The sequence below is a fragment of the Bombus huntii genome, chromosome 1 (assembly GCF_024542735.1).
Source record: "Bombus huntii isolate Logan2020A chromosome 1, iyBomHunt1.1, whole genome shotgun sequence".
Lineage (NCBI taxonomy): Eukaryota > Metazoa > Arthropoda > Insecta > Hymenoptera > Apidae > Bombus > Bombus huntii.
The window spans coordinates 24473859-24497114 of record NC_066238.1 but is presented as its reverse complement, the minus strand read 5'-3'; the positions used below and the strand labels follow the sequence as shown (position 1 = coordinate 24497114).

The 23256-nt window shown below is 31.1% G+C and overlaps 1 protein-coding gene and 1 long non-coding RNA gene across 6 annotated transcripts; one reads left to right on the top strand and one right to left on the bottom strand.

Annotated features, from left to right (window-relative positions):
- Positions 1–35: 35 nt before the first annotated feature.
- On the bottom strand, positions 36–11400 carry LOC126866376 (nuclear pore complex protein Nup153). 3 transcript variants are annotated; one of them, XM_050619883.1, is made up of 8 exons: positions 11252–11400; positions 9278–9568; positions 8913–9219; positions 8551–8768; positions 8097–8470; positions 4819–7993; positions 4611–4732; positions 36–4531 (listed from the first exon to the last, which is right to left on the bottom strand). In XM_050619883.1, the coding sequence occupies exons 1-8, from the start codon at positions 11324–11326 to the stop codon at positions 4471–4473; spliced, it is 4623 nt and encodes a 1540-aa protein (XP_050475840.1). In that variant the 5' UTR covers positions 11327–11400; the 3' UTR covers positions 36–4470. The 3 variants fall into 3 exon arrangements, with proteins under 3 accessions (XP_050475840.1, XP_050475858.1, XP_050475849.1); XM_050619901.1 differs by having other exon boundaries at positions 8551–8732; XM_050619892.1 differs by lacking the exon at positions 11252–11400 and adding an exon at positions 9676–10303.
- On the top strand, positions 10705–18497 carry LOC126866915 (uncharacterized). Of its 3 annotated transcripts, none has more exons than XR_007690087.1 (4): positions 10705–10934; positions 11006–11129; positions 11268–11555; positions 12114–13112. It is a non-coding gene; the product is annotated as an uncharacterized LOC126866915 (long non-coding RNA). The 3 variants fall into 3 exon arrangements; XR_007690085.1 differs by adding an exon at positions 18301–18497 and having other exon boundaries at positions 10840–11129; positions 12114–12199; XR_007690084.1 differs by having other exon boundaries at positions 10840–11129.
- Positions 18498–23256: the final 4759 nt, after the last annotated feature.

Here is a 23256-nt window from a genome sequence, read left to right as displayed (position 1 = left end):
AAATCAGGTTAAATAAGTCAAACACTCAGTGTATCTCAATCTTAAATAATTTTTATTTTCTGCATAAACTCCTCATACAGCTGTACCACATAAGAAAATGACTTAATGTTGTATAATTGTATAGCTCTTGTAAGCGAAAACTGAATACGTAGATTTTATAGTAGACAATGTGACATGATAATGAATTGGAACCTTTAATTAGTAATAACCGGGCTACTTTGTATAGAATTGTGTAGAATTAATCTAATTTATAATTACTTGATTTTGTAAAATTTTTGAATTATGAAAAAAATATTTATATACTTTGCCCACTCTAATTTTGTTCAAAGAAGATACTTTTGCTTACTTTTTTTGTATTGTGAGTTGAGATATACCACGTAACTAAAATAAGATATTTTTTACTAAAAAAACGTATAGAACAGACATATATATATATATATATATATATATATATATATATCAGGATGTTAAAACCACGAATATTAGAGTAAGTTATAGTATGGATTTCTTATTTTGTATATTTTCTTTGAGGAACTGTTAAGGAGTGAGCTTGATACTTATAGAAATAAAAAGCAACGTGAAATGTAATCATGAAACAAATACATTTGATCTAAGAATTCAAGATTGCGATTGAATTCTAACATTCGTTTTTCGATTACTTTCTTTATGTGAACCAAAGGGTTTTTACGAAGTACTACGCGCATTTTTTTGTCCTCGCATATATTATTTGCTAAAAAGAAAATTAAAGTTTATAGTGTAATTACATTATACGTTAATTGTACATAGTTAAAAACTCCTTGGTTCGCATCATTATCTAAATGCCCTCCTAAAATCTTTATTTTACTAGCTACAAAATAAAAATGTAAACCAAAATTAAACATTGTTTTCAATTGATATTTTTCATATATCCTAGTACTGTATAGTATAGCTATTATGAATACAGTGGAGGATAGTATTAAGAATAATAATGGTAGTAATGTTAACGCGAATGTATCCTATTCACGGTGTTTCTCAACGCGAGCTCAATAGCCCTCGTCATCGCAAATGTTACGCGTTAAAGCAACGTCACATTTATTCAATAAATTATACAATATGAGGCTATCGAGTTTTTCACTCGTCATAATTACATTTATACATTCGTTTCGTAAATAGATGCTAGTTCCATCCTATGTAATGTACATTACTATTTTAATTATAATCTTGTGCTTATTACGTACTTTTCAATGAATCAAATACATCTTTGCCCCTTCATGTTTCTCTTTAAATAAAATATTTACCACTTAATAAGTATTTCTGTTTTTATCTGTATTTCCATGCTTTGTTTGTGCGAGTAAAAATTATTGAATTATAAATGGTTTATCGGTTGAGAAACACCAATACTCCTTCACAATATTATCTAACATGTCATGAGAATGTTATAACATCTCCATAGCACCTGAAGCATACAGTGAACATTCTCCCATGTACATTTTATTTAATTACAGGCAGTCATTGGACTTATTTCATAACAAACTCTCCCATTTGTGAACATTAGATCATTAATTAATACATTCTCAATATAATCATTACAGATATTCATGTAAATTCAGTACAATACATAATTTTCATGGACTAAGATTATAATAAGGCCTCAGAACATTTGACTCATTCTTTTACATCTCATAACTCACAGGATTTTTGTACATTTTGTTAAAAAATGTATTATCAATTTATGAATAATTATTTTTTTTATAGATAAATTTCTTATCTTTATCATATGATTATTACATATTTTTTTACTTTACAAATAATTATAATAATAATAATTGAATTGTTACAATCAAAATGTAATTAATTCAAGGATTAATACATAATTTTATAGAAGTAATTTTAAACTTATAATATTTAGAATAAATACAAAGACAAATTCTATGAGTCACGAGATGTTACATATCTATTGTTGAACGATTTTAATGTAGTGCTCTTCAAGTATTTATGCAAACACATTGCAATGGAGAGTACAAACTGCTACAAAACAATTCCAATATGATTTGCTGTACAATCGTTAATACATATACGTCACGCGCTCGTTATGTTTTTTAAGGCCATATACGAGATTTATTACAAAGGTATTGCCTCTTTCAGGCAGCATTTGATATATTCATTAATTTGGAAATTTGTCTAAGGATAGACAAATGGACGACACAGCCTCGACAGAGAATGTTCACAGTGTAAGACAGCAGCATAGACATATCTCAGCGCAGCCTCACTTTACCATTGGTTAGTATTTCAGCTGGTAATTATACAAAGCTATAATTCCTTAAGTTAAACAATATAACTATGTGCGGAAGAACCCTTCGTAGATCAGATTTTTTTTATACAAAGGATAACATTAAGAGGTACTGTAAGTATTAACTAGTTTATTTCAATTACTGAATTGTTATAGATTTTGTTCTACGATTAAACGGTAGGTTAATTGTAATTTTAATTATACAATTATACAAAGAAATATTGATTAATTATGTTGATACATTTTTTTACATACTTAGCAATACTATTCTAGTATTATAGGTAACAACTACGAAGGGTATTTGCAGAGTATGCAATTTGTAAATTATCAACATGAAATCAAGGCTTCTTTGTTATATATGCAGAAATTAAAAACGCCTTAAAACCTACAATGTAAATATTACACAACATATAAAGTAACAATATGTAACAGAGTTGTTTTGTACCTATATATCTACTATGGCAGAAGGTGGGTCTTGTGCCGAGTTATTCTTGGCTACTGTCAATTTTAAGCCAACATTATAGATATAACTATCCTAATCTTAAATAGGACGTGCATGATTTCATATTAATTCATTAATCATTAACACGTCAACTAACTACTTTCTGTATTTAGGGACTTCCAAATGTAATAGTTACTTTTATGGCTTTTTAATATTTTGAAAACAACTTTCCTATACTTACATTTACTTTAATATCACTCTAGGCTAAACTGCACTCATTGTAAAAATCTGTTATTTCACAAACACTGCAATTAAAATGTAAAAATGCTGTCAAAGAAATAAGTGAATCTTAAAAAAAGGAAATTATTTGACTTAAAAATAAGTATCTACAATTTTTGAAATTTATGTGTAATTTTGTAATATTATCTCTATGAATTTTATTGTAATATATTTAGTTTTACTGTAATACAGAGTGATACGTTTTCATGATATACATAGTAGAAGCAACAATAATATACAAAGTTAATAACAATTTCAGAAACTTACTATAAAAATACATTCAATTTAGTAACAAAAGAAAAAGTAACTCTTTAGAAGCCCCATAATAATTTATTTCCATTCAACATACTTCTTGATTCATTTTCCATTCATTCTATGGTAAAACACGCAACATTACTATAATTTAATTCTATTAAAATGGCATTCAGTATATTCTTATAGAATTAGTTCATTCAATATATAAAAAAAATATACAATTTCGACTACTCAATGCAATCGTTCAGTAATCGTGAGTTTGTACTATCCGAATGCCATTTTCTTTTATGATACATTTTTCTTGGACTAGTACTACAAAGACTGTAGAACTGTCCGCACAATTCTAATGAAAATATAATTAATGTCTATACGCAGTGGGACTTCATTGATATTCAATCAATTCACAATACTCGTAACGTGTCAAAATTTATAGAGAAAATGAATAAAAGAATTCTGTTGATAACCATATATTTCTCATTCATTAAGCTCCTTCAAGATTGTGTACCTGACTATGTAAAATTGTGTATACTGAATACATTAAAAATAAGTAGTCAGGTACGGATGATTGTTTTTACATACAAATATAAGAATAAAGCCATTACAAGTCATTACAATGTTTCTTTCATTACAAAAAATAATTTTTAATTAATGTATTTCGGCACTATTTAGTCCCTCTTGCTTCTCAGTTACAAAAGTATTGTTACGAGTTGTGAATGATTTATACTTACCTGAGGGATACACTCCCACTTGTTATCCTCAATAAATTGCATGTATTTAGTGCTTTGTTAGGTTTCTTTATCGAGGTATTCTTTCAGCAAATTAATTTGTCACGTCAATACGCACACATAGTGTCTTGTTTGGGCAAGGTATTAGTAATGCGATGGCAGATTATGTATGATCTGTCATAGTTTCAAAAATGGCTTCATGCCAACATCAAAGTATCTTTCGTTATTATTGTATAATTTAAATAATTTATAATTTACAGATCCTGTAGAACACAAGTGGCTGTACGCAAGCATATCCTATTGACAAATTAATATATTACATAAAATGCTTGGTATACCACCACATTGATGTAACCATTGATGGTTGGTATATTTTCATTGCATCATACCGTAACTTAAGCATATATTCAAAAACATATTCATACACGCGGTTGCATGAGATATATATAAAAAAATGCGTCCGAGTGTATGTGTAACTATGGTCGTGTGTTACTTGCCCTCTACCGCATTCTTCTAATGGCTTTTTTGAACTTCCGTTGTGGAGTTTGAGTAGGTATTGCTCTGAAATAAAATATGATAATATATAACAAACAATTCTTGTAATTAACATGATGAATAATTTTGTATAATTTATACATACTTAAATGCTACAGGTGCATTACCACCAGTGAAGTTAAATGTTGGTGGAGTATTCGGATCAAATGTTGGTGTAGTACCGGGAGCATTAAAATTAAATCCTGCAGATGGTGTAGAAGCAGATGCCTAAACAAATTAATTATTAAAATTTAATTCTAATTAAATTCAACTTGTTCAAGACATCTTGACATCTTGTACTTTAGTATACTTACAGTACCAAAATTAAAACCGCCTGACGTAACAACAGGTGCTGTAGATCCGAAATTAAATCCTGTATTTGAAGGAGTAGACGAGAACGACGACGACGCTTGATTCTGTGTACCAGGTTGTGATGCACCAAAAATTGGATTTGTTGCTGTAGGTTGACCAAATGCTGATGCTTCCGGTTTAGGTGCATTAAATAGAAAGCCAGAAGAATTAGTTGATGCAGGATTATTGAATGTATTCCCAAATAAATTAGCGTTTTTCTGGGCAGATGAATGGCTACCAAACGTAAATAATGGTTTCTGAGTTGATTCTGCAGGATTAGTATTTGTAGAAAAATTAAATCCAGTTGCTGGTTTCGCTATTGGTTGAGCAGGAGTAGTGCCAAACGTGAATATGTTTGAATTTGGTGTACTAGTTTCATTTGACTTTGAGGTAGATCCAAATATGTTAGGTGTTGACTCAGTAGTAAACGTCGAAGCAGTATTATTACCAAAAACGGGTGTAGCAGATGATCCAAAAAGTGTTGATGTAGCTGACGGTGCGCCAAAAGAGACTGGTGTTGCAGTTTGTGCTTGGAGTGATGGATTGAATAAAGATGTTGGTTTATTATCTGTGTTTCCAAATACACTTAATTTTGGATCAGTTGAACCAAAAATTTTAGGTTTATTTTCCGTATTACCAAATATTGGTACTTTATTTCCTGGTACTACAAAAGTCGAGGATTTACTTGTATTTGCAGCACCAAATGCAGGTTGTTTGTTATCTTCAGTTGAAGTTTGTCCAAATGCTGGTACAGTTTTTGTATCATTATTGCCAAACAGCGATGGAGCACTAGAAATACTTGAGAATAATGAACTTCCAGGAGAGGCATTTGGCAATGTACTAAAAGTTTTAGTTATTGAGGATTCTTCCTTTGTTTCACTGTTCCCAAATGTAAAGGTATTAGATAAATTAGAAGTAGGAGCTGATGTTGATATCTGTCCAAATGTTGGTACAGCTGGTGCTTGCGTAGTTGATTTTGATTCAAGAAATGTAAAGGAAGATTGAGTAGAAGATGGAAGACTTGATACCACAGTTGTAGAAGCACTACTAGTAATTGTACTTGTGCTACTTGGTACAACAAAAGAAAATGCAGCAGTTGATTTAGGTTCTTGTATACTGCTTTGAGTTACTGAAGGTAATGTATTTGTATTAGTAGTAGTAGATTCGATAGCTTCTATGTTTGGCTTTGAAGCTCCTGCCACAGTACTTTCCAGCAAAGGAGTTTGTTTTTCTTCTTTTATGTCTGTTTGTTCAATTCTAGGCTTAGGCATATTAAATGTAAAGGTAGGTGCAATTGATGTAGAAGTTGTTACATTTACAATCTGCTTATCACTTTCTATTGTTCCATTTTCACTCTTAGCTATACCAAATGAAAATAGTGGTGTTGAACTTTTTCCCACGTTATCTGAATCTTGTTTTACATCAGTCTTTTCAGCATTATTTACTTTATTTGGAACTCCAAAACCACTTCCTGAGGTCAAAGAGACATTATTATCAGATTTCTGTACTTCACTTGTTTTCGTATCTTCCTTTTGAATACCAAATGTAAATTGACCTGTTTGATTACTTTGTTGTTTTTCACCGAATTTAAAACCATTTGTAGATATTGTAGTATCAGTCTTTTCTTGATCAGCTTTGTCAATACCGAATTTAAAACCACTAGTATTTGCAGGCATATCAAAATTAAATTGTAAATTAGAATTAGTATTTGTAGAAGTAGAATTATCTGGTTTTGTTGAGCCTGGCTTTGTATCACCACAAGCTATACATGTAGTAACTTTTGTTTCATTTTGCAGCATGCAAGTATTGCAAATCCATGCACCTTCAGGTTTTTTAAACTTATCTCCAAATCCATTTGAAAATAAAGGAGAGGCATTCTTAGTAGCAATCCCAGTACTAGGCTTAGCTGTATTACAACATGGACAAGAATCAATAGAGATGAGATTTCTAACCATACAGCAAGGGCATTCCCATGTATCCTTGTTTGAGTTTAATTTATCCATATCTTCATTTTCATCAATTGATGCATTGATTATATTCTGACATACAGAAATATTTGTGTTATCTGTAGGATTCGTACTGTCTTGTACACTCATTTTTAATATACTTGATTTAGATGTATTGCAAAAAGTACACATAGTTGGGTTTTCAGAATCATTTAACCTACATTTAGGACAGTTCCCAGACTTCGTCTCTTGCTTTGTATCTGGTTTTAGTGCACTACACGCAGCACACTTAGTATCAGTTTGTTTATTTCTTACAAAACATGATGTACATTCCCACTGATTACTTGAAAGTTTAAACTGCGAGCCAAAATTATCATTTGCTGTAGTTTTTGATTCACTGACATTGCTTGATATTGACAATTCAGAAGTCTTCTTATCTTTAAAACTGGGTCTAGTAATCTTGCAAGCAAAGCATTGTGTTTCAGAATTGTTATTCTTAAACAAACATTCAGAACATTCCCACATAATTGAAGTATCTTGTATATTGGATTGTACATTTCTAACAGATTCAATAATAACTTTGTCAATTGCATTTGTTTTATTATTGGTAGATTCTTTGTTTGACTCTAACTGCGTCTTTGATTCATCTGATTTTTCAGCTTTTGTTGTACTAGATTTAGAGCAAAGAATATCCATAACACTTCCTGATTTTAATTCATTTGAAGTAATAGGAATAGTTTTATCATTATTCTTCATCTTTTCTTTTAGTCTAGGAGCTGTAGATGAACCAGACCAAATAAAATTTTGTGTTACAGGGGGTACATAGTCATTTGATGAAGTGGACTTGACACCAACTCTCTTTAAAGGAGAATCTGAATTACTAGATTTATCAACTGATTCCTTATCAGCACTAATTGGGCTACTAAATGTGAAATTATTGATAGATTTTAAGTTCTTTGTGGTATTTGTTACTTTTATAGGACTTGCAAATGTGAAGGTATCTTCTTCGCCTGTATTAGATTTGTCTCCTATATTTGTATTAGTAGATGACATAAAGTTGAAATTAGGTAAAGAAGATATAGGTAAAGGTATGTTTGGTAAATTAACTGGTTCAACTGTATCTTCTTGCTCAAGATTTGCTGCTTTGGTTTTAATTTTTCCATGATGTTTTGAATCTTCATCAATTTGTGTCCTGTACAAAAGAAATTACATATATTATGACTGTATATTTAATGATTACCAATGTTTATTTGGCAAATACCAATATTTTGAATAAATAATAATTATATATTCACCTGAGATGATATTCTTGAGGAGGCGGTGGTTCGCTCCGTGCCGAAACAATTTTTCTAGCTGCAGCTGTCGTATCTTGTAATTTTTGCCGCCGTCTCAATTTTAATATATCGGGTATGGTTGGTACAGTTAATTCGCGAGTTAAATGACGTAATCCAACTTTAGTTGTTGACGTCATTTCCTCCCTCGATCTCTTTTTATTTGTTGGTGATATATTATTCATCATTTTTAATGGAATTTTTTTAGCATCAGTTATTGGCGATGAAAAATGTTCTAATGCTTCCAATATTTTTTTAGCAGTTTGACTCATACCAGATGAATCTGTATTAGATGGTTTTACTTCAACACTTGTTCTTTTAGGAACTTGAAGTTGAATCTGAAATTAGTAGCAATTAATATACCATAAATAATACTGAAAGTAGTTAAAGAACAATATTTAAAATTAATAACACATACCTCATTTGAACTATTAAACAAATTACGTCCTCGTTTATAAAGACCAGCTGCATTTGCTCCACCAAAAGTGGTATTTCCACTGTAAAAAGGAGATGCCAAGGCAGATGCACGATCCTGCGTGTTTGTCATGATTGATGCATTAAAGCTTGGTCTACGACTACTTAAGGAATCTCGGGTATTATCTAAAAATAAAGATCTTGGAGACTGTATATGGCCGGCTAAAAAAAATTTGTATATTAAAATATATCTTGAATAAGAATTTATATTTTTAAAAGAGGAAATGATATATTTTTGACATATTTAAACATGAAAAAATATTTCTTATTAAATATAAAATCACAAAGAAGATAAAGTTTACTTACTGAAATTTAATTTGTCATTATTAAACCTTTTTCTTTTAGAGAATGGAGAGCTGTAAGAGACATTTGATGGAGCTTCTTGTCTATTAGTTTGTGGAATAAGAGAACTGCAACAGCTAGTGCTCTCACTGGATTCAGAATTATCATCCATACCATTTGTAGTTCCATTATTTGTAGTAGCAACTAATGAATTTAATTCCGACCTCTGTGGTGCTATGTTTCTAATATCTGATTGTGTTGCAGGTGTAGAAGATACTAAATGGCTCATCCCGCTTGGTCCAGCCATTGCAGGTTTAGAAAAATCTTCATTCTATAAAATCATTAATTGAAGAAGATATGTTCAAATTAACAACATTTTTATATATTACCGTTTCATCATGAATGAAATATTGTTGCTTAGATGGACTGGCTTTGTTAATTGTTGATTTAGTTCTTGGTTGAATTGAAAATGTACCAGGTGGATGAGAAACATCCATACGAATACATGGTCGTTTTATCGGTGGAGGTTTTTGAACATCTTCTTCTGATTCAACCTCTTCAGGATTTCCATTGTCCTCTAATATATCTTCATCATTTTGAGATGTATTAAACCACTTACTAATCCACAACCTTTGTGGTAAAAGATCAGTCACTTTTGTTGCTACTTTTTTTACAAAAGACTGAAATATAAAGGAAATAAATGCATAGATATTAAATAGTATATGTATGAATTTAAAAGGAGTTATCAACAGGAACAGTATGAGACCCATTCCAGAGCAGGAGATACCTCAAATTTTGTGGATAGAATGAGGGCGGTGAAAGAACGCATTGACGAAAAGTAGAGAGACGAATGGAGTTTTTATAGAAGTGACAATTGGACGAGGAAATTAATTTCTAATGGTTGTACTTTTTTAACCTCCTTTAACTTTTAAGTGTGTATCGAAAGACGATTAGTAAGGAGGATCACTCGAGCATGCGTTGTTCCACTGCCCTGGGTGGATTTACGAGAGGATTGAATTTGAAAGCTACGTTAGCATGTCACTTATGGTGGAAAATTTGATAGAGGCAGTAACCAAGAAAGAGAACAATAGGACTAGGTTTCAAGCGTTTTCTAGGAAGATCATGCAAGAAAGACAAGTGCAAGAGATGATTGTGGAGAGGAGGAAAAGACAAGCTAGTAGACTGAATTAAGAAGACTAAACTAGTGAGGGATACACACTAAGGCCAACCCTGAAGTAATGTCGAAAGGCGGTTCTGGGGTTGGTTCCTGTATCATAAGAGGAACGGATAGAGGTGGGGTTTTTAGTGGATATGGCGATTCCATCCGCTGAATTCTATATACTCAGTCACTGGGTATGTGTAATAGCATTTTCCCTTCCTCAAGGAAAAAAAAAAAGAAATATTAAGTAGTACATATGTTATAATATTCATATATATAATATTAATTGTGTAGTATTATGATAAACATAATAAAAAATATTAATAAATGGAATATAAATTACATAAAGGAAAGAAGTTATATGTATATATATACTTATATTAAATAAAATGAAATTATTTATTTACATTATACATGTTTGTATCATATGTAGTCATATTTCATTTAATATACTTGTTAGATAATAATTCTAACAAATATACACAGAATTAGAGATGAAAAATTGGTTATTAAGATATAAGATTCATCTATAAATATTTCGTCAAACTAACATGTGTAGTTGCGTAAACATAATAACAATTAAAATACATAAAAAGTCATTCTTAGAAATTGAGGTTAAAATAATTCGACCGAAAGCAGATTAAGTTGCATATTTACTTAAATCGATTGAATTAAACGAACATTATCATTAGAAAAAAAAGAAATGATCTTCAGAAAAGATTACAAGATATTGCATGAATTTGCGCAAAACGTGATTTTCCAACGTCACGCGTGTCTTTTTCGCATACATACTAGATGCAAATGGTAACATTTAAATTTCTTTAAGCTGACAGAGTGATAAATTTACGAGAATTGATTCGCTTAATACATTCCTCAAGATTTTCCTGGTAAGGAATCACGTTTCAAGGTTATATGTTATATGCGTCTTGATAGGTATCTCATGAGCGAAGTATTGTAGTATCTACTTAGTATGGGAAAGATTGAGGTTATCGAGTGGATTCACATAACCGTGACGTCGTCCAGGTCCGTTGAAATAGCACTTTAGGAAAACATAAGTCATGCAAAAGGTAGACTGAAAAGAGGTTGGTACATAAAGCAAATTCGTTGGGAGGTCTAATTTAAGCGGTAAGGCGCGAAGAACCGTTGGATGTGAGGCAAATTCGTTTCTGTCGCGGCAGACTCGTGCCAAGGAGATATTACTCACATTGTTTGCATCGTAGGGCTTCGTATTATGCGACGACGACCGTCTTCCACTCAAATTGTTACTCCGCTTAGCCATGATGGGCACTGATCACTTATTTATGAGTAAAAAACACGCGAGAATGTCTTCAAACGGCGCATCCCAGAAATTGTCAGCGAACCACCACCTTCGTGACTAAAATCCACGAGAGAAAATATGGCCGCCCCAAAGACCGCCACCAGGGCGCCAGGTTTCTCTGGAATATGCGCTTGTCGCGCCTGCCCACGTGACACATCGTATGCGTTCGCTGCCTTAAAGTTGGCGTGTGGTATTGCTATCTCTTTTTAAAAAAGCTTTCCTTATTTCTTATTCTTTATTGAATTATGAGTGTTCGAAACGTACCTCATTTCACTACATGTATCAGTATTGCAATTAGTAAATGTCTATTTTCTTAACATATAACATTTTTTTCATAGTCCGTAATAGACTTTTGTTTGTACCCTAAAATTATATTATACATTACTAATTAGTAATTAATTAATTGCTAATTCTAATCTAAAGACCTATAATATTCTGATAATAATATGATAAACCATGTAAATATTTATAAATATTTTAACAGGGTAGAGAAAAGATATATACATTTGTGTGTGTGTGTGTGTGTGTGTGTAAATATGTATATATATGTATATGTGCACTGTGTACAACATGTATTGTACGTACATACATTCATACGCATACAATAACATGCACTCACACGCAAATCACGCATAAGCGCGTTATTAATAATAAGTATATGTAACGTTTGTAAGTATGAATCTCGTAGATAAAATATTAAGAACGCTTTCATTCAAAAAAAGTCTATAATTTTATATTCTGTCTACAGATAGCGCTGTAACAGCTTGGGGTCGGTTGATACATTATCGACATTTTATAACCTGTATCGGCTATATCCATTTCGTTTATTTTGTTGTAAGTAACATATACAGTTGTCGACAAAAATCTATTTGCACACCATTGTATTTATAATAGCATTTACATACTGTATAATTAGTTAGGTCCATAGGTATATTAAATTTCGCACTATTTAATGGTATTTTGAAATGAAATGCACAGAACCTGGTAAGAAAAATGCTTCGTTGGAAAATAAAGATAAGTGCAAATACTATTTGTAACCATTGTACATGTTTTTTTAATTTTCATAAAATAATTAAAAGAAAAGAATATTTCATAATATAGATTATTGTGAAGATTAAGTTTTAAAAATTTCTCTATATAAAGTTCGGAGTACAGATTTTGTCTGTATTATGATTGTCTGTATAATATATGTATGTATAATTCAAAATAGATTAATTTTCTGAATCTATGCTATATGATTTAACTTTATATTCGTACAATATTGAAACGTTATAATATCTATTCTTTTAATAATATCATTATGTAGTAAACAACAATATTTGGTTTATGACTAAACAAAATTTTGTATAAAATGTTAGTTGAGCGATCAGTCAATGTAATCGATTGTTTCCATTGTTTTAAAATAAATCGTTTTTCGTAATGAGCGCTTCTTACTTCCGGTTGCATGTTTAAGTTAAGTGCGCTAATTTTTATGTATATCGTATTCTTAGTTTTCAGTTTACAATCATATTAAAGATTACACAGTATATATTGTTTCTTCTATTCTTTTAATTTGTTTGTTTAATTTTAAATTGTAACTATAGATATATGTATATCTATTTTAAATATGATATTGTGAAATGAAAAAGAATGAAAATGATTTTTCGACTTTTGGAGTATTATGTAAACATACGAGCAAGTGCATTAAAATGATTAAATTGAGCAAATCGATTAAGATATTAAAATAAAGATATTTTTTTTAATTACACACATAATTCTTATTACATCTCACATTCTTTCGATTTATCAACAGATAATAAGAAACATACTAGATGTCCAACAGATAATAAAGACAGTTATTTTCTACTTTACTAATTTCGCTTATAAACATATCTCACAAACGTATAAACATACAAACATATGCATACATAGAGACATTGACTAGGATTTGTGATAGAAATATATTCAGATCTTATATTTGAAAAGACAGAAGTAGATAAATTAGATAAATTAGACAATTTTCCATTATGATAGAAAACAATGCAGAGACTTCTTTTATTTGTACTATTCTTTATTTATGTTTGCATATATTTTGCATGGATATAATTGTTTTATCAACTTTCTTATTAATTTAAATAAAAATTTTGTTTTAAGTGACTGAATTTAAAATGATAACCATTGATTATTTTCTATTCTAAGACTTTATTTTTAATATTCAAAGATTATATTTTTATATATATGTACCTACGCTATAAGTACATCCATTTTGTAACGATATACTTATTTAAAATTTAAGTAATTATAATTAATTTAATTATTTAAAAATAATATAAAATTGTAATACTCCAAATTTGAAATCTGAAATTTAAATACTCTGAATTTATTAAACGAAATATTTATTTATGTACTATGATAATGCTGTATTTATATACATAATAAAGCAGTAAAAGGTTGTGTCTGGATAAAATAAAGAAGATAGTCATCCAGAAACAGCGTAAGCTTTGGAACCCAAAGAACTAAATTTGGCACGTAAAAACTGAACTGAACAGATTTTGATAACGTTTTCTCTATCGTATAGTTTATTATCCAGGAAAGAGAATAGGATATATTTTATCTGCATCTGTTTTTTAGAAACTGAGAAATAATTTGGCATCCGACAATGAGTTGTATGAGCTCCTATGTTTGATAGAGGTCAAGTAACAATGGCTATTGCTTGCACGCCGTGTTTGTTTTGAAATCCAACTTTTTTATAATCTAATATTTTTTACTACAGAGAATAACTTAATTGCTACTATAAAAAATATGTAGTTATTTCGTTTATAAATATTCATTTGCTTAAAAATTGTTCCATATATCAGTAATCCACGTTACGTACTAGTCCACTAGTATACATACACTGTGTATTAGTATAATAATACAACAATGCATACACTGAAATTAAATTAATATTTTCCTTGGAAATAATCGCAAGCAACTATATCCATTTACAAAATTGAAAAGTAAAATCGAAATATATGTGGCATAATTAAATAGATATAATAATTACTAAACATATTATTAACCATAATAATAGTCTATATTTAATTAATTCATATTCTTCAAACTAAAATTATTCAATAAAGTCTTTAAAAAGTGTATTATTTATTACTGATATATATATATGTATTTTGATATCTAATTCTTTCCTTGAAAAAATTTACAAAATTTTAACTATTCCGGTTTATGAATATTATTTAATAAGTTTCATAACTTAACAAGTACTAATAATCATTTTTTAAAAACATTTGAAATGTAGCATATTTTACAATAAATTTTGTCTACTGTTCTTATTTGTATCAAATATGTGTTGTTTAATAATTTTGATCGATTGGCAGCTAATCCTTTCCCCGACCTGTCTGTCTCTCTCTCTCTCTTTCTTAGAATTGTTTTGACCGGCTTCATTGATGGTATCTCCGTTATTACATTCGTGATTCCCACGATAAATGCAACGAGATACGTCATTATATACGATATGTCTGACTATGTTTTTTACATACAGCCACAGTGGCCAATATGCATGTGCATATACGTATATGTAAGTATACGTCTATATTGTTTTCGACTTGTCGTAGTCAACCTTTTTCTAATATTAAGATTCTCTTGCACAATCGAGCTAATATTATTAACGAAAATTTACAAGTTATAAGTTATACGTTACTAATACTAATCAATTCTCCTGTATAACAGTAACAAGTTTTGGGATAAAACAAGCTTTACAGGTAAATGTTAGAAATCAGTAAAAATTCAATGATTAGTAGACAATCATTAATTTTAAAATTAATATGTAATAAAAATGATTATTCTTCTAAAACCTCCTCTGTAAAAATTTTACAAGTAAATTATTGTGACTTGTAAAATTGAAAATCTAGAAATTAATATTTTTCTAAATAACATTTAATTTTTATAATAATAACATTAATGACTCAGTTTGTAATTTGCAACATGTTCATTTAGCAGAAGTCTGTAATGTAGTAACTTAAAGTTGTAACTTGTTAATTATCTAATATTATTAGTCGAATAAATATTCTCAATAACCTCGTGTACATTTTTAACCATGATAGGATAGCTCCTATTTGTAATTATTTTGTCCAATTTTTTTCATCTTAAATCTCTTTTTAATAGAATGATCTTCATCAATCTCGTATTTTTAGCGTATAAAAGTAGGCGTATCAAATTTCTACGAATTTCTGATATCTCCAGAGAATAATTCACAATATGTTAGATGATGCAATAAAATTATCATTTATGTGCCAACAATTTTTAGTATTTTTTATTTATTTATTTATACTTAGTCCATACCTTTTGGCTTTGGACGACTTTCGGTTTACATCTCTTATATAATTCCATTACATCACTTATACAGGGTGGTTGGTAACTGATGGTGCAAGCGGAAAGGGGGTGATTCTAGGCGAAAAAAGAAGTCGAAAATATAGAATAACAATTTTTCGTTTGAGGCTTTGTTTTCGAGAAAATCGACTTTGAATTTTCGCTCGGTACGCGTGCGGTACGTTATAACGGATCTCACTGTAGATCGTTGTCTCGGTAGAAAAATTAAAAAAAAAAATTTTATTCTATATTTTCGACTTCTTTTTTCACGTAGAATCACCCCCTTTCCGCTTGTACTACCAGTTACCAACCACCCTGTATAATGTAAATGTAGACCTACTCTTTGAGATGTAATTTTGTAGCGCTATAAATTTTTGAATTAAGTAGAAAAAAGTCATTTATGAAGTTTAAGCCCAAATTTAATACTAAATAATAGCTATAAAACATTTTATTAGAAATATTCTATATTACGAAAATAAAATTCATATAATTGGTAAAATTGAGATTTCAAGAAGTTTCGTACATACATAATATATTTATACAAATTTTCTATAATAAATGTTTAAATATCTTTCTCAGCCATTGTATATCATAGACTATGGTGACACATTAAGCACGAAACATTACCAAAAATTGTGGGATATAATCCTTAACACTACTTATCGAGGTTACTAATAGATTCGATAGCTCGCTTGAAATCGTGCGGCATTGACACAACGACTACGAGATTGTGACATTAGTCACATCTTAAACTACATCAGAGATAAGACATCGACCCCTGACTCCTTTGGACACATCACCACTTTATCATCATAGCCTACACAGAAGCTATGACACACCTTCGTCCACATCATAGATAAGGCATCGACCCCCGACCTCGGACACTTTTCCACATCATAACCTGCACCGAGCCCCTCAACATCTTCAAACCAAAACGTATATAAGCCGAGACGACTTCACCCAGCTCGGGGAGTTCTTGCTCTAGTCGCTGTTCTTGCACAACCCCCTTCCTCCGGTTCAGTGTTATTCTATTATTGTAAGTGCTAAAATTATAATAAAGTTCGATAAAGGAAAATTAATAGTTGGGTTACGACTTAGCTTTCTTTTCTCTTACAATCCAAGTATCAATTTTACGTGACAAGATGGTCGATAGATCGAGTAGTTTCACCGTATTAAATTAACCAATTGCAGGTCAAATTGATCGAAACGAGATAATGTCTCGAAGAATGTAGTACAACGTGAAAGTTTCATTCGTGGATCAAGAAGGAAGAATAATATGAGTTGATCTTTAACATTAAAATTCGCCAGTCGTCTAACACTTTTCTTTTCTGCAATTATTTTAATTAAACTACTTGTTCCGAAAAACATCACTCAAAGGTATTTCATCGAATGATCGAATAAATTTTGCCTTCTAAATTCTCACCGTGAAAAGGCAGCTCAACGAGAGAAGAAACGCTTATGTCGTGATTCATTCTCAAAAGTTTTATTCATTTATTTGTTTATCTATCTATTTACTTATTTATTTATTATTATTCATGCACTTTATAATATCAGTAGCGACTATTGGTGTGTGAAGACTTATGGCCATATACAGAATAGTTTACGAAAATATTCGAACACTTATAGAACCATTTTGTAAATGCATATGTATATTACCTGTGTCATACGAAACATTTTGCATTAGCATTATAATGAGACCAGATTATCATGATTATGTTTTAATAAAGCTGAAAGTGTACATATAGGATGTAAGATATATTTAGTGTAAATATATGTATATATACAGGGTGGTTGGTAACTGGTGGTACAAGCGGAAAGGGGGTGATTCTAATGAAAATATAGAATAAAAATTTTTTTTTAATTTTTTTTTAATTTTTCCATCGAGACAACGATCTACAGTGAGATCCTTTACAACGAGACGTAATAAAGTGCACGCGTACCGAGCGAAAATTCAAAGTCGATTTTCTCGAAAACAAAGCCTCGAACGAAAAATTTTTATTCTATATTTTCGACTTCTTTTTTCGCGTAGAATCACCCCCTTTCCGCTTGTACCACCAGTTACCAACCACCCTGTATATTTGGCAAAGATCACAAGGCGCGTAGCTATTAGTATACAATAGTACAATTAGCTATTAGTATAATAAATCATAATGACCTAACAAGCCATAATATTTCCTAGAACTATTTCTAGCACTAATTTTATATTTATGATTACTATTCACACTCTATACTAATTTGATAGTAAACATCTTGCATTTCGACTACACGCTAGTGTATAAATAGTGGGCTAGTTGATAAATATTTAATCATGCATCTTTTAGTAAGTCTACAGATTTAATGAATTTTTAATCAATAATAGCAATTCTTGAAACATATCTTTACATTAATTAGATAATATCGATTTTGATATATAGTTTTGCAAATTTTCAAGACATTATTAAATGAGATATTAAAAATAAAGTTTCTTAGTTTTCAAACAGTAATTGTAAACAATACTATTTTATTTGATGAATTTGTTTTACTATTCGCTTAAATTTACATAATACGCAACTGTAGTTTTCTATAAATCCTTTATGCAACATTTGTTACAGGACACTGAAATAGACTATACCATAGAAATAACAGGTGGAGGACCGTTAGTGCAACTCGCTTTGAACTTCCGTGGATAATACGTGGAACTGGTCATGTCCTTAATATTTTAACAATGTGTAACATACAAAAAGAAGGTCGATGCTATTTTCGGTAAATACATGTAATATCGTGATATAATATATTTACAAGGAATGGATGATACAGATGTTAATCGGACAGAAAAAGACGATTGTTGTTCAACCTGAACTATTCACACCAAACGTACAGAAAACAGCACAACTAAATAATTAGATAACGACTCGACTTTCACAAAATGCAATCAACACTCTCTCAGCAACGCCACTCGCAAACTCTGTTTGTTGATTCCTTTTTTCCCGTTCCTTGGCAACCGCTCGTGGCCAAGATCACGTAGGGCTCCTCTTTCCAAAACTACGCGATCGAAAACAAACGCCTCGGCTCTCGCGACATTCCACGCGGTTCACCCGCCAACTCCCAGGCCTCTCACTCACGATACTACATACATATTCCCCAAAATTGACTAATTACTCTTCTTTATATATGTCGGAGAAGCGTCAGTAATAGAGTAGTGGGCGTTTGCTAGATCTTCATTGGAATTGGCATCGTATACGAGTTGGTTAATATGAGTATGGATACTACCGATTCGACGATCAACCGCGGTGGTTGGGCACGTGCGATACTAGTGACGTTGGTCTTCGGTTCGATAACGAATCCACGGTCAACGGGAGGATAGATATACTTTTTTTTTTTTTTATTTATTTGTTGAAATTACAATCAATTCTCGCGTTGAGAATTTTCAGTAAGATAGATATACTTGCTCACACAATACTCACAGATCGTAAGGCGCTACTCTCTTCGTCGATGAGATCGCAAGAAAGAATGAATTTTCGTCCCGATGATGCCACCGAGGAAAACTATGATGGGATGTGTCTAAAGACACGAGATCATCGGATTCCTCGAGTATAGCCTTCGTTCCGAAAGTAAGGGAAATTGACGTTGCTGTCAATTGGTCAATTTGGGACAAAGGCTGCCTGTCCGTTTGAACAATCTTAATTACCAAAAACCCCAGGTTCTATAGCAGGCTCTCAGGCTAACTGCACTTGTGCCGTGTAGGTGCCTCAACATCTGGTATTCATTGTCCGAAGGAACCGTTGGAATATTTTACTGTCAGGTACCTCTATGGGTATTTCTTTTAATGAGGGTCATACTATCCATACCTCCATACCTTTGTTAGACGAAGCACCCGTCCCGTTGACCGCGGCTACGGTCGGGTCGGCGGCTGATGGTCGCCTTGAGCCCAAGTTTATTACCACAAATCGGAAACAAGTACAATTGGGCAGAGTGACGGCAAATTGTTTAATTACAACTGTAAGCTTTAATTACAATTTTATGGATTTTCCCGAAGTTCCAGAGGGAAGGCTCTGGTGTCCTTTCATCTCCGACATATATAAATCTTTTCTCATTTCGTTACACTTCTAAGGAATATTTATCAAAAATTTTAACCTTTATTACATACAAATTATTTCAATTGTGTTCCTATAGATAAATAAAGGCTTCTGGCCAGGCATAATTGAAATTGAATAATCATAGCTGTAATACTATCAATTAATCATATCATTGTACAGAAAATTAAATAAATAGAAATAGTTGGCGAATCGTTAAGGAAACGATATACGTATACATAAAAAGTGAAATCTAGGGAGAAGGTGACTAAATCATATTTCTGACCACATTGCACCGGATGTAGCTGTGACACAGTATCAAGTATTTTGCATGAACGATTTCACATGAGTCACACGTTTAGCAAATTTGCGTAGCTTTCTCCGGCAAACAAGCGAAATAAGTAGTGGCTAAGACCTTCGTTGGGTGATCTAGTTCGACCTCATTTTCTCGAGCTTATCGCGCCTTTAGACAAGATGCAATTTTTACGCTCCGATAGAGATCTCGCGTGTTTGATTTGTGATTCGAAGAGAGCGAAAACTATGCATATGTAAATTGAGATCAGGTAAAATTTTGCGGCAAACTTATCTCAGTAGCGGCACAATCTCCCTCATGATGATATCACAAGGAAACGTTCAGAGCTACAGTTGAGTGACGTATGGCAAATAAACGTGTAGCAGATATGCATTCCACAGAACATTAAATATCATTATTACTATTACTATAATATTTTATATATTACATAATTAAATAAATACCTGAGAAGTATCTTAAATAAATAAATAACAAATAAAAATAAATAAAAAATTTACTAAAATAATTATTAGATAAGTAAATAAAAGATTTAAAATACACCCAACTAGATATGAAACCATTGACAACACTATAGAACTGGTTAGAAAGTTCGAGGGATGGACAGATCGAGAGAAAGTAAAAAGTCTCAGAGAAGTAGATTGATTGGGTTCAGTGAATTGTCATCTAAGTATTCGATAGTGCAGAAAGGAACGGAAACATTTAAAGAAACGCATAAAAATAGAAATGTTGCATTATAACAAAGAGAATAATCGAGAGTTAAGGATAAAGAACGTGCTATTGCAATTTCTGAGCAGAGAAAGGAAACGGGCTGAGGTCGACGGAAGAATGTAACGTTAATGAAACTAATAAACGGAAAAAAACGGGATGTCAATAAGGAAAATAGAAGAAAATAATAGGGAAGGAAGTACAGGTATGAACGGTACTTTATCGTCGCTACTATTAACTGCGGATACGAAGAAAGTTAAGAAGTAATAGAAACCATATGCATGTAGACGTTATATTACGCAATTTAAAAAGAAGAAAGTGATACATATTATAATTAGAAGGAGACTAGAGAAGGAGAAAGAGTAAAATTTAATGTCATGGCAAAATTGATGGCAGCAATTACTTGGAGAATTTAGAGGAGAAAAGAGATTATAAGATGTTCGCTGAGTAATCTTCAATTTAAAGTAGGAAAAGTTAGAAAATAAGTTTATGTCGAGTCAATTTTATTATTAACTTGAAATAAAAGAGTGTATATATGCTATATGTATATAATATTATAATATATCGTTATGATGTAGTCAACGTGCATTAGTACTTGTTTAAATACAGAAGAAGAATATCGGCAAATTAATTATCACTTTCAGTTTCATTTTAATAATAATAATAATATAAAATTAAAACTTACATTTTCAGAAGAGTTCAGAATTATTCTTCCTTAATTATACCATTTATATGTCGGAGTCAGGTTGGCACTTTGGAGCGTTCGATGAACTTTTACTTACTTTACCGTCGCGGATGTAGCTAATGTTTATCGGTACAAATGTGGACACTACAAGAGGCTATGAGTAATAGCGGCGATAGGATGGTAGAGATGATGGTGACAACGAATTCAGGTTCGATAACGAATCCACGGTCCACGGGAGGACAAGCATCAACGCACTACTCGATTCGAGTAACATCTCGATAACTCGTCCAACGACTAACAAACTAACTCTCCCTTAATCCAAAAGAAGCTGCCCTTATATACTCTTGTCCCCACTTCTTGGGTCAATCTTTGTGTTTAAGGAGAGCCATATAATTATTTCGTACCTCTGTCAGGTACATGTCTCTCCTGTGACCGTGGCTACGTCTAGTGACTTGCTATGTCACTTCTAAGGGTGGCTATAGTGAAAGTCTGGATTAGGGTATTGGGATTCTTCCCAACATTCCGGACGGGAAATCTCGCTGTCCTTCCATCTCCGACATAGAAAATTATTTAAATTATAATACTATTTATGAAAAAAATTTTTTATAAATAGCAATAGTTTTGTCATTGTAATAAATAGTGAAATATGTACGTTTAATTTTTACGTCCAAATATGCAAATATGGTTCAAAGTTCCGTTTTAAGGAATGCGTTCAGGCATAAAAGTCTACGTTTAAATGAGTGGCGAAGAAGTGTGCATGAAGAAACAACATGGAAAAATTAAAAAGAGCTGCCACTATTTAGAATAACACAATTTTGCATTATACATTATAGTGTAATTAAAAGATTAGACCTTATTAAAAGAATAATGTAAAAAATATAATATTTTACAGAATGCTTTCAAGTTTATGCAGTTTTATTGCAATGATTGGTCGTTTAGGCATTGCAAAATATTTATAACGCAAGATGTTTATAAAAAAAATGCTGCGTAAGTATGTCGACAAGGCTGTATTTGTAAAAATTACGTGAAGAAACGAAGTTCGCAAAATACGGAAATATCGGTGACAATGGATTTAGTTTGGCGGTTTGTAACTCGTTAATTTAGCAAAATAGTAAACGAAAGTTTTTAATGGAACGGAGAAACATCAAAATGAAGAACCAGTTCTTGAGAGTTATCGCAAAGTGTTGTTTCAATTATAATAAAAGTCCGCTTCTTCTTTAATGGGGTCGAAATGATAATTTGGCTTTTAATGAGGTTTTTCAGTGATTCTACTAAATACATGTTCTCTACCTTAATTATGAGAGAAAGCATGTTATAATAGAAACTTGACCTTTTCACTGCTTTGCTTTTTTCACGCGTTAAACATATTTATATACTGTATATACTTCCTTTTTTGATTTTAATTTAAATTTCGCAATTATAAAATTTACGAAAAGGAGGTAAGATAGATAAACTTTCGGTTATTTATCTTCATCTTAAAATACATTACTCTTACAATTAGTCGTATTTACAATTAATATTGGCTTATTGTTTAGATAAACGTATTATTTGCCTTTCTTTTGTTATTTTTTTTTAAACGTCACTTAAAATTTATATATATCACGATTTGAAATTTATACACGAAAAAAAGGAACAAACATATTGGATTTATATATAACATAATAAAATATGTATTACATTAAATATATGTATAATATTAATATATAGATGTTGAAAGTGTGATTCGATTTTAATAGTTATTTTTAAATACTATTGTATGTATTGTATGTATTTCGATATATTTTCATTACTT